This window comes from Octopus sinensis, linkage group LG2, assembly GCF_006345805.1.
Source record: "Octopus sinensis linkage group LG2, ASM634580v1, whole genome shotgun sequence".
In the NCBI taxonomy this organism is placed as follows: domain Eukaryota; kingdom Metazoa; phylum Mollusca; class Cephalopoda; order Octopoda; family Octopodidae; genus Octopus; species Octopus sinensis.
The window spans coordinates 82,828,184-82,843,303 of NC_042998.1; the positions used below are offsets into that span (position 1 = coordinate 82,828,184).

Sequence of the window (15,120 nt, forward strand, 5' to 3'; positions counted from 1 at the left end):
CCTAGTACTTATTCTATCGGTCTTGTTTACCGATCCGCTAAGTTATAGGGGCATAAATGCACCAGCATTGGTTGTCAAGTGATGTTGGGGGACAAACACAGACACACAAACATATACACACACATACATATATATTCATGCCTTTTGCATTTTTTCTCCCCACACCTTTTAAATTTTTCCTCCCCACATCTTTATTTACCTTCTCTCTCCCCCCTTTTTCCCTTTTTTCTCCTTTCATTCCCTTCTCTTCTCATTTTACAATCATGCCTGATTACAAACCTTTTCTCCTCGACCTCCACAAATGTCTAAAGCAACACCTTTGCACACTTCCTTCCCACTGCTTTCAGCCTTCCTTTAACCTTTCCCTATTCATTTTCAAAAAAACTTGTTTCTCTAGTCACATTTTATTTCTCAGTCACTACTTACATCTCTAAAGGTTTCCACTTCCATTTCCACCTCACTCTCCACTCTGCTACAACCATCCTACCTATACTCCGTATTACATCCTACCACCTAATGTGTGCCACCATTCGCTCCAATTTCTCCAAAATACACACCATCAACCATCTTCTCCCCCTTGATTTTTCCATCTTCTCCTCTTAGTCGCCCTCCCATGCCAACACCACATTACGTTATATAATTCATTTAAATCATCCCTTTCATCAATTTCTTGCTAACACCAAACAACACCAAACTCCACTCACTCCTCCATTCCATCACACCTGATGCCACTACCCCAACTACTCCACTACCCCTCTCTCTCCCTGATACACTCCTCCACCATCACCCAACCTCCAACACCCGTCCATCCAAACACCCATACACACATACCCCCATCCCATCCCTCCCAGCCTTCCGCCATCTTCAACACCCCTCCCACTTCTATCCCATCCACCTCTTCTCCACTTCAGTCTGTTGTTACCATTCCTCCAGATCTTTCCCCTCTCTGAGGCGGAGCGCTTCCTCCTCAGTAGTGGTCTGTGCTTCATCCCCCTCATTCAATCCAGCAACGAATTTTGGGCTCGTGCCAATATCCACAGCTTTGTGCGCCATGTTAGGTTGTGTGCGCTTTTCCACGACACTCCACCTGCATCTAATGAGGACTGCTTCACCGACCTGGGCCGCTGACCATCCCAGTGGACGCCAGCTCCTGGCCAATTCCAAGCAGTCAATCTTTATGCAGGCGCCTGCCAGCGTGCTGAGGAAAGGTTTAACTTTTCCAGGCATCCCCATCATCTAAACATCTCTCCAGCTGAACTCTTGGCTCTTCAATGTCTCCGACGCCACACTGACATCATCATAAAACTGGCCGACAAGAGTGGAGCTGTGGCGGTGTGGCGCGCGGAACTCTAGAAGGCTGAAGCTCTCCGCCAACATCAAGACACCTCCTTCTACTGCCCTCTGCCCTCTGACCACATGCCCAGCTACCAACAGACTGTGTCCTCCACTATCCATGACCTCATCTTCTCCTCCCATCTCCCTCACCGCTTCCAACCTCATTGTCCGCACACCTCGCACCCCCACCATTTACTTCCTCGCCAAAATCCCCAAACCTAGCAACCCTGACCGCCCCATCATCTCCGCCTACAACTGCCCCACCGAACTTATCACCAGATATCTTGACCCCCTAGTGGTTTCCCTCCCCTCTCACATTCATGACACCAACTACGCGCTTCGTTTGTTCAACTCTCTCTCCTCTTCTGGCCCCTCTAAACTTCTCTTCACCCTCGACATCTAGAGCCATTGCATGGTGATCCCTCACCTCGAGGGGTTGCGTGCACTCCAACATTTGCTAGACCTTCGACTCAACCCCCAACCTGACACACCCACACTCGTTCGTCTGGCCGAACTTGTCCTCTCACTCAACTGCTTCTCATTTGCGGGTGATTTCTACCAGCAAGTCTCGGGAGTGGCCATGGGAACGAGAATGGGTCCCAACAAAGCAAACCTGTTCGTTGACTACATTGAGGCCCAAATATTCTAAAGTTTCACTGGTCTACTCCCGAACTATACGGCCGTTATATTGACAACTGTATCTGTGCGACCTCACTCTCCCGCGAACGTCTACACTCCTTCTCTTTTGTCAAATCTTTCCATCCTGCCATCCAATTCTCCTGCACTATCTCTAACACCTCTGTCTTCTTTCTTGACATTTCGGTCAGCATTCATCACTCCACTCTCACCACCTCCATCCACGACAAACACACAGACTCACACTCATACCTCAACTTCTCTTCCTCCCACCCTAAACACACCAAGCTTTCCATCCCCTATTCCCAATTCCTCCGTCTACGCAGTCTCTGTAGAGACGACAATGACTTTGCGACTCAGTCTCAACTCATGATTCACCATTGCATCCTACAAGGATATCCCCTCACCACTCTCCACACCGCCCTTGCCAGAGCACGTTCCATGGACCGTGCATCTACTCTCTCCCCCGAAACTCGCCCCGCTGTTTCCCGCCTCCAATTTCCCCTCACCTACCACCTCACCACCCTACCTCTCCAATGCACCATTCTCCGAGCCTTCCAGTGACTCCAGTCCGACTCCTCCACTTCGCACATCTTCCCTAACCGCCCCCTCACCTCCTTCAATCGAGCCCACAACCTACCAGACCTCTTAGTCTACACCTTCTTCCCCAACCCAACCTCCAAACCGACTCGTTCCGCTGCTTCTGCCCACGCTGACGCAATTTCCCATACCTCTCCAACACCACCCTCCTCACCGGCACCCGTCATCGACCCTCTCACATCACCGACTCCTTCACCTGCACTTCCACCAATATCATCTACTGCATCTGCTGCTCTCTCTGCTCTTCTCTATACATCAGAAGATGTATGCTTGGCTGACCAGTTCGCTGAGCACCTCCAAAACATCTGACTCAACAATGACATCCCGGTTTCGCGCCATTTCTGCTCTACCGGTCACTCTTTGCAACACCTGTCCGTGTTTGGATTGTCTTTGCACAAGGTCCATCTGGACTCCCGTTTGCGCTGTAAACAGGGATTACTCTCCTCTCTTCGCTCCTTTGTGTCACATGGGCTCAACTCTCCTCCCCTCGTCATCTAACCTCCACCGCTGACACCTACATCCTCCTACCCACCTCTCTTCTCTTGCTCCGACTCCTACTTCTCTTCACTCTTAGCCACCTTCTCCTTCCCCCTTCATCATCACCCCTCCCTCGTAAGCCCACCCCACCCCTACACATTCTTTCCCCACCTTCCCTATCAGCCAAATATGCTGAAAATAGACAAATTGTCAATGACCATTATAATTTATCACAATTAACATGTGTCTCGAAACAAGCCGATAAAAAATTCCCTTATTACCGTATTGGTCCCAATTTCAGAGTTAATTCATAAGAATTTTCTCCTCCTCAGCGATAAATACGTAAGACATAAATGAAATACTTGCTCATACCCATGGAAAAAGCAAGCACTAAGTCCTGAGCAGACCTAAGTACCCCAAATATATCCAAAATAGAAAATCCTCTTATTTTATAAGTTATTTATAAATTTAACCTTTAAAGATATTTTTTAGTATGCTGGCCATTGATAAAATTTTTTTTGAAAAATTTTATCCTATATTAAATGTAAATTTAATAGTGTTCACCTCTGGACTCTCACTCTGTGAAAGTTTCTAGTTCGAATCACACGTGACTCAAGATGTGCTGAAGATTTTCTATTTTGGATATATTTGGGGTACTTAGGTCTGCTCAGTGCTTGCTTTTTTCCATGGGTATGAGTAAGTATTTCATTTATGTCTTACGTATTTATCGCTGAGGAGGAGAAAATTATTATGAATTAACTCTGAAATTGGGACCAATATGGTAATAACGGAATTTTTTAGAAATTTCTATCAGCTTGTTTCAGAACACATGTTAATTGTGATAAATTATAATGGTTATTGGCAATTTGTTATTTTCAGCATATTTGGCATTAGAATTTTTTCTTTTGCCCTTATTTTATAAGTTATATATATATGTATGCATGTATATTTGAGCGTGGCCATTGCCAGTACTGCCTGACTAGCCCTCGTACCTGTGGAACATAAAAACACCCACTACACTCTCAGGAAGGGCATCCAGCTGTAGAAACTCTGCCAGATCAGATTGGAGCCTGGTGCAGCCATCTGGTTTGCCAGTTCTCAGTCAAATTGACTAACCCATACCAGCATGGAAAGCGGACGTTAAACAATGATGATGATGATGATGATGATGACGATGACGGCGGGCTTCTTTAAGTTTTTGTCTACCAAATCCACTCACAAGGCTTTGGTCAGATCTAGGCTATGGTAGAAGACATTTGCCAAAGGTGCCTGGCAGTGGGACTGAAGCCGGAACCATGTGGCTGGTAGGCAAGCTACTTACCACACAGCCACTCCTGCACACATACAACTTTTGGCAGACATTTTGTTAACATTAGACATGGTGGCACTCCATTAAAAGTAATGTTTATTTATTCACATTGTTTTGAATTAATCATGGATTATACTGAAACTCTGAGATTTTGGTGGTGTGACTGTATGTTTATAGAATGACATTGTGGGGTAGGTTTGAGACGCCAGACCTTGATAGTTTGGACATTAAGCAGGTAATATATCTGGGTCAGATATAGACAGACTAAATGCTGATGAGTTAACCCTTTTGTTACTGTATTTATTTTGAGATGTTCTGTGTTTCTTTCAATTACTTTAAATATAATAAAGAATTTAGTAAAATTACTTAGTCATCATTCAGCTAGTATTAGGGACATAAATTGTGACTAAAATTTGGAGGAAGATTTTAATTCAAAACTTATGAAAACAAAACATTTGTACTACAAAGCCAGAACCGCTTTCAGCCAGGTTGTTAATGAAAGGGTTAAATGATATCAAAGCAAAGGTAAATGCTCTCTAACACTCACACACATACAGACACACACACACACAGACACACACACACACACACACATACACACACACAAAAGTTAAATCATTTCAAAGCAGACAAATGCAAAAGTAAACACTTACACACACATACACACACATACACACTCACACACATACACACACATACACACACTCACACCCAAGTTAAATCATATCAAAGTAAACACATACAAAGATAAATATTCACACACACACACATTAAATCATATCAAAGCAAAGACATACAATAAACACTCATACACACACAAGTTAAATGATATCAAAGCAAAGACATACAAAGATAAACACACACATACACACACAGATACACACACACACACTCGCACACATGCACACACACATACACACAGACACACACATACACACACACACACATACACACACACACACACACACACACACACAGAAGGTAAATGATATCAAAGCAAAGACCTACAAAGATAAACACTCACACACACGCACTCACACACATGCCCACTCATACACAAAGGCACACACTCACATACATACACACTCACATACATACACACTCACACACAGGTATAAAAGATCAAAAGCATAGACACGACGTAACCAGGTATCAAATCAGTTTATCAATACCTGTATGTTTATATAACATATTGGAGAGAAATGCAAATAGATATGAAATATATCTTCTATCTTTTATATTTCACCTGTTTCAGTCATTTGACTGCGGCCATGCTGGAGCACCAGTTCTTACTATTAAGCCTGGTACTTACTCTATCAGTCTCTTTGCTGAAACATAAGTTATTGGGACATAAACAAACCATCACCAGTTGTGAAGCAGTGAGGGGGACAAACACACACACACACACACACACATAGACATATAGAGATAGATAGATAGATAGACAGACAGACAGACAGACAGACAGACAGACAGATAGATGACGGGCTTCTTTCAGTTTCCATCAACCAAATCCACTCACAAGGCTTTGGTTGGCCAGAGGCTAAAGTAGAAGACACTTGCACAGGAGGCTATGCAGTGGACTGAACTCAGAACCATGTGGTCGGGAAATAAGCTTCTTATCACGCAGTCATGCCAGTGCCATATATATATGACATGGCACTCTGCCGGTTATGACAACGAGGGATCCAGTTGATCCTATCAATGGAACAGCCTGCTCATGAAATTAACATGCAAGTGGTTGAGCACTCCACAGGCACGTTTACCCTTAACGTAGATCTCGGGGGAGATTCAGCGAGACACAGAGTGTGACAAGGCTGGCCCTTCGACAGAAACATGAAGAAAGAGTAAGAGAAAAGTACAGTAGAGTTCACCACCACCCCTTGCTGGAGGCACGTGGAGTTTTAGGTGTCTTCGCTCAATAAACACTCACAACACCCGGTCTGAGAATCGAAACCGCGATCCTACAACCACAAGTCTGCTGCCTTAAACACTGGGCCATTGCATGTCCACATATATATACATACATGCATACATACATACACACATACATACATATATATATATACATACATATGTATATATACATACATACATATATATATATATATATATATATATATATATATATATATATATATATATATATATGACCCTAGAAACAATGAAGCCTCTAACATTATCATCCAAAATCTTCCCATCCTCAAAGAGATAAAACAATGAACAAAATTTTAGGCTCACACAAAATTATCAAGAGCAAAATGCAACCTAAATCATTGAAAAAAATATCAAACAGCGCAAGACTATATCCATTAACAACAGAACCAAAAGTGAAAAAATGTGGTCGACCTAACTGTGGTACATGCCCCCACCTTTTGGAGGATTCAGATTCCCACTTTAAAAAGGTGAAATATTCAAGATCAAATCAAATTTCACCTGTGCCTCGGAAAATCTTATCTATGCCGTTTAGGGTGTAGTAATGATTATATTGGCCAAACAAGAATATCACTCCGTCGAAGAACCACTACCCACAAAGAACAAATCTGTCACTCACAATACAGACAGATGCAGGTTAGTGAACACATAGAAAGGTGTGCTAGGAATTTAATCCTAATTTCCTAATTTTACTCTTCTATCAATATACACAGAACACCTCAGTATAACAAAGAATGAATAAAGAGTCAACTTTCATCAACAGATATCTTCCACAACTCAATATGAACACATAACATAATACAGAACACTACTAACCTTTCAATTAATACCACTAACCCCCATACAACCCATATACTATTCACATTACAGATCTATATCTACCCTAATTGCACCAAATCCAGAACTACTTACTTCCCTTACACATAATCGTTTTACTCAGGGACTAGTAGACTTGATACCATTCATTAATCGGTGTGCATTCAAAGCAATGATTAGTAAATTCACGAAACCAGTATGCTTTTGAATCTCTTTAACAATTCACAATAATGACTTTTATTACTTTTATTTCCTACCTCAGTTCATCTAATAGTATATATCTATCGTTACTTTTCATAAAAAGTCCTTTACTTTTTTGATTTCCAATGTGCATTTTCACTTATTTTTCTTCTTACTTCCCCTCACATTTCCACGTGTAGTTTCTATTTTCTTTTTGTAACATATTTCTAATATATATATATATATATATATATATATCAAAATTAAGGATAAAATCTATATTAGATTTTATCAGGTAGCTAGCATGTGGTCAACCGGTTCAGGTCTGTTTCATGAGTATGAAGCCAGGGAACAGAAGAAAGAAGACAATGACGAAAGACCAAGACCACTGGAGATATGCTGTGACTGTGAAGACTTAGCAAATAAAGTGAGTTCACACCAGTGTAACATAACCAACCCGAGCCCACTCAAAAGTACCTTGGATCATAGGGTGACATGCTGTTCTAGGGCGACATGCTGTGCTAAGGTGACATGATGTGCTTGAGGAGACCTATTGAGTCAAGTACATCCAAATCAAAATCAAATGAAAATTGTAGTTGTGGTCTCCATGCTGGTGGCATGTAAGAAGCACCATCTGAACGTGACCGATGCCAGCACTGCCTTGACAGGCTTCTGTGCCAGTGGCATGTAAAAAGCACCAACCGATCATGGTTGTTGCCAGCCTCCTCTGGCCTCTGTACCGGTGGCACGTAAAAAGCATGCACTACACTCTTGGAGTGGCTGGAGGTTAGGAAGAGCATCCAGCTGTAGAAACACTGCCAGTTCAGACTGGAGCCTGGTGCAGCTTTCTGTCTTCCCAAGCCCTAGTCAAACTGTCCAAACAATGCCAACATGGAAAACGGACATTAAACGATGATGATGATGATGATATATATGTATATATATATTCATATATATACATACAGAGAGAGAGGGAGAGAGAGCATGGGGGATCCAGAATTTTCTTTTGAGGTCTTGTTCAAAAGTTTTGAAAAAAATACTATATATGGTGGGAATTGTGATTTGTAACAATGGACCTATTTTTATGTATTCTTTGTTGTAGCAGGCCACATGCATATAAAACAGTAATGCTGTGAGACTGCCGGAAATAAACCGTGGTCCCAATTTTTGAGTGTCAGCTTGGCTAGAAAGGGTGTTGCCCAGGCAACTAGGGCAACACCCCCGTATCTGCCACTGGAGAGAGAAAGAGAGATCAGGAAACCAGGAAGAGTCTAGAATGTGAAAAGTTCATAATGATTCAGGTGTAGATAGGTACATTCCAGGATGAGATAAAAAGGGAATCCATTATCTTGATATGACTTAGGTAAGTAGATCAATGGTGTCATAAGTAAAAAATTTGGAATTGACAAAAAAAAAGAGTTGTGGAATATGTTGAGGTAGATTTTTTACAGCCAGATGTCTTTCTTGCCACCAACCCTCACTTGTTTCCAAGTAAAGTCATATTTCCCTATGGTTGGACATGTCTCCACAGAATATTGGAAATGAAGAACACCTCTTGCATGATGGTGATACTCATTTACAACTATCCCAAGTTGTTGAAACAAAGAGACACTAACACACACACACACACATGCCAGGTTTCTTTCAGTTTCCCTCTATCAAATCCGCACACAAGGATTTGGACAACATGTGACTTTAGTAGAAGGCACTTGCCCAGGGTGCCACACTGGGAAATCAAACACTAAACCAAAAGGTTGACAAGGAAACATATAAACCACACAGCAATGTCTGTACAAAGAATATTTCACAGGATTTAAACTTTATAAACATTCCTAATTATTAAAGTTAATTAATAAACTTCAATTTTGATCTTAATTTGATTTCAGAATTTAACTCATTATTTGTTTCTTTGGAGAGAGATTTTCCTTGTAATTTATAAGTTACAAAACACTGTATAATTATACTTCACTATAATGCTCTCTATTTTCCTAATTATCAATGTTGTTTACAGTATGATTTCTTCAAAATCCAATTTGCCGTCTTGCATGTGTTCAACAGTTCATCAATATCACAGTTTATTTTAATTTTCTGTAGCACATTTTAATTATTATTTTTTGTTTTCAGTTAACATTAAAGAGTTAAAATAATATAATTAAGTAGTTATATAATTAATATATATTAGTAAGAAAAGGCTCTAAATCAACTTTTATTGTGATAGTTTTAAAATGACATAAGACAGTCATGAAAGCAAATAAAAACAGGAAATATCAGATTCAAGTGAAGAGAAAAAGCCTTAAAGTGAATTAAAGCAGTGTTTCTCAAAGACTGTGGAACACTAGGATTCCATTAGCAATTTCAGGGATACTGCAAGAAAAAAGATTTTTTACTACAATTTGATAAAAACCTCTTTATTTCTTTATTACCCACAGGGGGATAAACATAAAGGGGACAAACAAGGACAAACAAATGAATTAGTCGATTACATCGACCCCAGTGTATAACTGGTACTCATTTAATCAACCCTGAAAGGATGAAAAGCAAAGTCGACCTCCGCGGAATTTGAGCTCAAAACATAAGCGCAGATGAAATACCACTAAACATTTCATCTGGTATGCTAACGATTCTGCCAGCTCACCAACCTATAAATATTTCTTATAGACACGGGCATAGCTGTGTGGTTAAGAAATTTGCTATAGCCCAGAGTCATCCAAAGTTTTATGAATGAATTAGGTTGAGGGAAACTGAAAAAGCCCATCATATATATATGTATGTGTGTCTTTGTGCTTGTGTCTGCCCCCCAACCACTTGTTGGTGTTGGTTTGTTTACATCCTCATAATTTGGTAGGTCAGCAAAGGTGAATGATAGAATATGTACCAGATTTAAAATACAGTACTGGATTTAATCTCATCATCATCATCATCATTTAACTTCCATCGTGTATGCTGGCAGTTTGACCAGGGATGGTAAACTGAGGGGCTGCACCAGACTCCAATCTGATCTGGCATGGTTTCTACAGCTGGATATCCTTTCTAACACCAACCACTCTGAGAGTGTAATAGGCGTTTTTACTTGCCATCAGCATCCCACCCATGCTAGCATGGAAGACAGGCATTAAACGATGATGATGATAAGGATGATGAGGATGATGGGTGCCAGTTGCATGACACCAGTATCTGCCATGACTATGATATCATTTGGCTTGACAGATCTTCTTCTCAAGCACAGCATATTGTCAAAGATCTCAGTCATTTGTCAACCAAAACCCTTCAAAGCTATGCCCCAGTATGACCACAGTCTAATGACTGAAACATGTAAAAGTTAAAATGGAAAAATGATATTCATCATTTCCTAATAAAGTTAGTTATTTTTTTTAATAAATAGATTCTACAAAGCAATTGATGTCCTATTAAAACTCAAGCAGCTGAAGATGTCATTAAAATAAATATATGGGTTCAGTGATATTTTTTTTTTGTGGTGGGGGTGGTCATGTTAGGGTTCCACAAAATGTTTCATAATCTGCATGGTTAAAGAGCTTATTTTGCAACTACATGGTTCCAGGTTCAGTCCTACAATGTGGTACTTTGGGCAAATGTCTTCTACTCTAATCCCAGCCCAAGCAATGCTTTGTAGGTGAATTTGGTAGACGGTAACTGTGAGGAAGCCTATCATATATATGGGTGTGTGTGTGTGTCTTAGTTTGTGTTTGTCCCATTACCACCATCACCACTTGACAACCAGTGTTGGTTTGTTTACATTCCTGTAACTTAGTGGTTCAGTAAAAGCTACTGATAAAATAAGTACCAGAATAAAAAATTAAGGGCTGGGGGTCGATCTGTTCAGCTAGAACTCTTCAGAGCAGTGCCTCAGCATAGCCACAGTCTAGTGACTGAAACAAGTAAAAGGCCAAAAGATTGACTTCAGTGATAATACACTAAATGAAATGCACAAAAACATTCTGTTGATCAACTTATTTTTCTTAGCTTCTTTTGTTTTTTTTCTTCTTTTAGGTATTTCTAAAAGGTATTTCGTCTGTCTTTATGGCTTAAGTTCAAATTCTACTGAGGTCGACTTTGCCTTTCATCTTTTTGGGGTCGATAAATTAAGTACCAGTTGCATACTGGGGTTGATGTAATCAACTGGCCCCCTCTCCAAAAATTTCGGGCCTTGTGCCTAGAGTAGAAAAGAATATTTTACTAACCAGCCTGGTTGAACAAAGCTGGAGGCTTTAGTGATCATTCTTTGACTGATTCAATATGGAGAATTACTTAAAACAGAATAAAGGGGAGGGATTCATATTTCTATCAAACTCTTTTTTAAAAAGCAAAACATACAGGAGTATGAGGCGCAGGAGTGGCTGTGTGGTAAGTAGCTTGCTAACCAACCACATGGTTCCGGGTTCTGTCCCACTGCGTGGCACCTTGGGCAAGTGTCTTCTACTATAGCCACGGGCTGACCAAAGCCTTGTGAGTGAATTTGGTAGACGGAAACTGAAAGAAGCCCGTCGTATATATGTATATATATATGCGTGTGTGTGTTTGTGTGTCTGTGTTTGTCCCCCTAGCATTGCTTGACAACCGATGCTGGTGTGTTTATGTCCCCGTTACTTAGCGGTTCGGCAAAAGAGACCGATAGAATAAGTACTGGGCTTACAAAAGAATAAGTCCCGGGGTCGAGTTGCTCGATTAAAGGCGGTGCTCCAGCATGGCCACAGTCAAATGACTGAAACAAGTAAAATAGTAAAATAGTATAGTATACAAATTTGCACATATACATACATACATACATACATACATACATACAAACAAAAATGTTGATGTTGAAATTACAATGAAGGAGCCTTGAATCTAGGTTAGAAACCAGGTTTTTTTCTATTGGCAAGAAATCTTGAAGTAAAACTGAACAATGACTGACTGATATACATACATACATACATACATATAACAGAATTCTTTCAGTTTCCCTCTACCAAATTCTCTCATAAAGCTGTGATTAACCCAAGGGTATAGTAAAAGATATTTGCCCAGGGTGTAATACACTGGGACTGAAACTGAAACCATGTGGTAAGGAAGCAAACTTCTTAACTACATATCCACCCTTGTACCCATTAAAGTTTAAATATTTACAGACTGTCACATTGTTGTTTACATAGCTAAACACTACCGTATGGTGTCGAACAGAGTCCCACAACAGATTAACATTCAATAACATATCCTGGTTGAAAATATCTGAAACATTCAATCACTAGAATAAAAATCAATAGATCTACTCAAGCAGAGCTAAGTGTAGCTAAACAGCAACCACAACAAGTACTACCCAAAGTTAAATGTCAACCTAAGACCAAACAAAGATGAATAATAGATCATATAAAGACTGTTTTAAATTCTTCCAGGGTCAGCTTGACATTTTGATGTTGACCAGTTAATAAAATTGATAGCAGTGAGCGAAAATAAGTATCCATAAGAAATAGTCAGAACAAAATCAAATCTAATATACTGAATCTTTATTCCGCTCCAGACTATTTTATCTCTTTATTATTCCAATGATATTATGAGTTTCCTAAAATTAGCTCTGTACTAATATAGGCCACTTTGTTTTTATTTGTAACAGATAAGAAAAAAAACATTAGAAGTATAAACGATCAAATTATTCTTTTCTACTCTAAGCACAAGGCCTGAAATTTTTGGGGAGGTGGGGCCAGTCGATTAGATCAATTCCAGTATGCAACTGGTACTTAAAGGATGTAAGACAAAGTTGTCCTCAGCGGAATTTGAACTTAGAATGTAAAGACAGACGAAATACCGCTAAGCATTTCACCTGGCATGCTAACGTTTCTGCCAGCTTGCCACCTTCAAACTAACAGATATTCTTTTCTACTCTAGGCACAAGGCTCAAAATTTTTGGGAAGGTGGGGCCAGTCGATTAGATTGACCCAGTATGCAATTGGTACTTAATTTATCGACCCCAAAAGGATGACAGGAAAAGTTAACCTCAGCAGAATTTGAACTCAGAATGTAAAGACTGAAGAAATACCACTAAGCATTTCGCCTGGTGTGCTAATGTTTCTGCAAGCTCACCACCTTCATAAAAAATCAAATTATTGAGAGGAAAAAATACCCATAACTACCTCTCCAAGGTAACAAAGAAAAAAGAAAAGATGTAGGAGTGGTTAAGCAATAGAGAATGGTGGGAGGAGTAATAGATTGTACACCCCAGAACAAATGATGTGTTTAGCTGCACCTTCCAGATATGATTGCAAAGGTGTTGGCATGCTGCAGCTGCCACTCCACTTTGTGGGGCTCATTTCTCAGATGAGCTGCACTTGTCTCAATTTTGCAGAGGAAATTGGAAGTGCAGGGTCAGAGAAAACCTGAGGTCCCAACAGTGACTGGCACTAACTGATAGTGGTCAGTGAGGCTCCTGTATGTGTTTGTTTCTCTCCACTGTGTTTTGGGAAATGATACCTGGGTTTGCAGCTAATTCAGCAAGGTTGCAGCTAGAGAATATGTAGCAGAATGTCATGTCCCAGATTAATGTTCTGCCTCCCTTGTATGGGAAGAGGGTTATTCTGCCAGGATGCTTACCATCCCCATGGTCAAGACCAACTAGCTCCAGCATGTACTTATTTGCTTTGAACATAAGACTTCATGAAGGCAGTAACAGGTTACCAAGACCTTTAGCAAATATACCTTGCTTGTAAAGCAGCGAGCTGGCAGAGATGTTAGCATACCAGGCGAAGAGCTTAACAGTATTTCGTTGGTCTTTACATTCTGAGTTCAAATTCCACCGAGGTCAACTTTGCCTTTCACCCTTTCGGGGTCGATAAATTAAGTACCAGTTGCATACTGAGGTCAATCTAATCGACTGCCCTCTCCCCCAAAATTTCAGGCCTTATGCCTAGAGTAGAAAAGAATATACCTTGCTTGTGTAGAGCAGTCAAGCCAAGTGAGATCATAGTCATGGCCAATGGCAGTGTCACATCAATGGCACCCATGCTGGTAGCACATAAAAAGCACCCACAACATCCTTGGAGTGGCTGGGTTTATGGAGGGTATCCAGTTGTAGAAACCTTGCTAAATCAGATCGGAACCTGGTGCGGCTCCCTGGCTTACCAGTTTTCAGTCAAACCATCCAACCCATTCCAGCATGGAAAGTGAACATTAAACAATGATGATGATGATGATGATGAGGATGGTGATGATGACTTAACAAGATATGAGAATAATAATAATAATAATAATAATAATAATAATAATAATAATAATAATAATAATAATATTAATAATAATATCAAAAAATACCTTAGGAATGAGAATCCAACTTCGGAATTTTCCCACGACACGTGATGAGGGCTGGAGGGTGTATCAGCCGAAACGCTGTGTTAACAACAAACAAGATCAAGACAAATATCCGTCAAATGTAAATAATATAAATAATGTTAGATATGAGAAGATTATATTAATGATTTGAATCGTCCACCCAGTTATATCCCATCAGCCTGGTTTTCCATCTGCCACATACTACTGTTCATTACTGGTATTAACACATGGACTTACAACCATAAACTACGTCATGCACCTCCTGCTAATCCTTTTCTCTTCTCTCATACTAATCCCCACATCCCCTAACATGAAGCTGAACCACCACCTAACCCAGGGCTTATAGTCCGGCGAACTGCATGGTGACCACAATAGTGCAGCTCACATAAGAAAAGTACTTAGTCCACATTTCAGAGTGGTTAGCATTAGGAAGAGTATCCAGTCATAAAAACCATACTAATAAGTATTAATCAAGTACTAGGGTCAATGTAATCGACTTACTCCATTCCCAAAAT

At 40.3% G+C, this 15,120-nt stretch overlaps 1 protein-coding gene across 3 annotated transcripts in view; it reads right to left on the minus strand.

The window, feature by feature from the left end:
- The window catches only part of LOC115225054, a 440,194-nt gene that overhangs the window by 140,808 nt on the left and 284,266 nt on the right, over positions 1-15,120 (minus strand). Inside the window, exon 8 of one of the 3 annotated variants that reach the window (XM_036514743.1) lies at positions 14,588-14,662. The exons of the other annotated variants lie outside the window; for them this stretch is intronic. Coding sequence (XP_036370636.1) covers positions 14,588-14,662 — 75 coding nt within the window. The remainder of the gene's footprint in view (positions 1-14,587; positions 14,663-15,120) is intronic. 3 annotated transcript variants of the gene reach the window in all.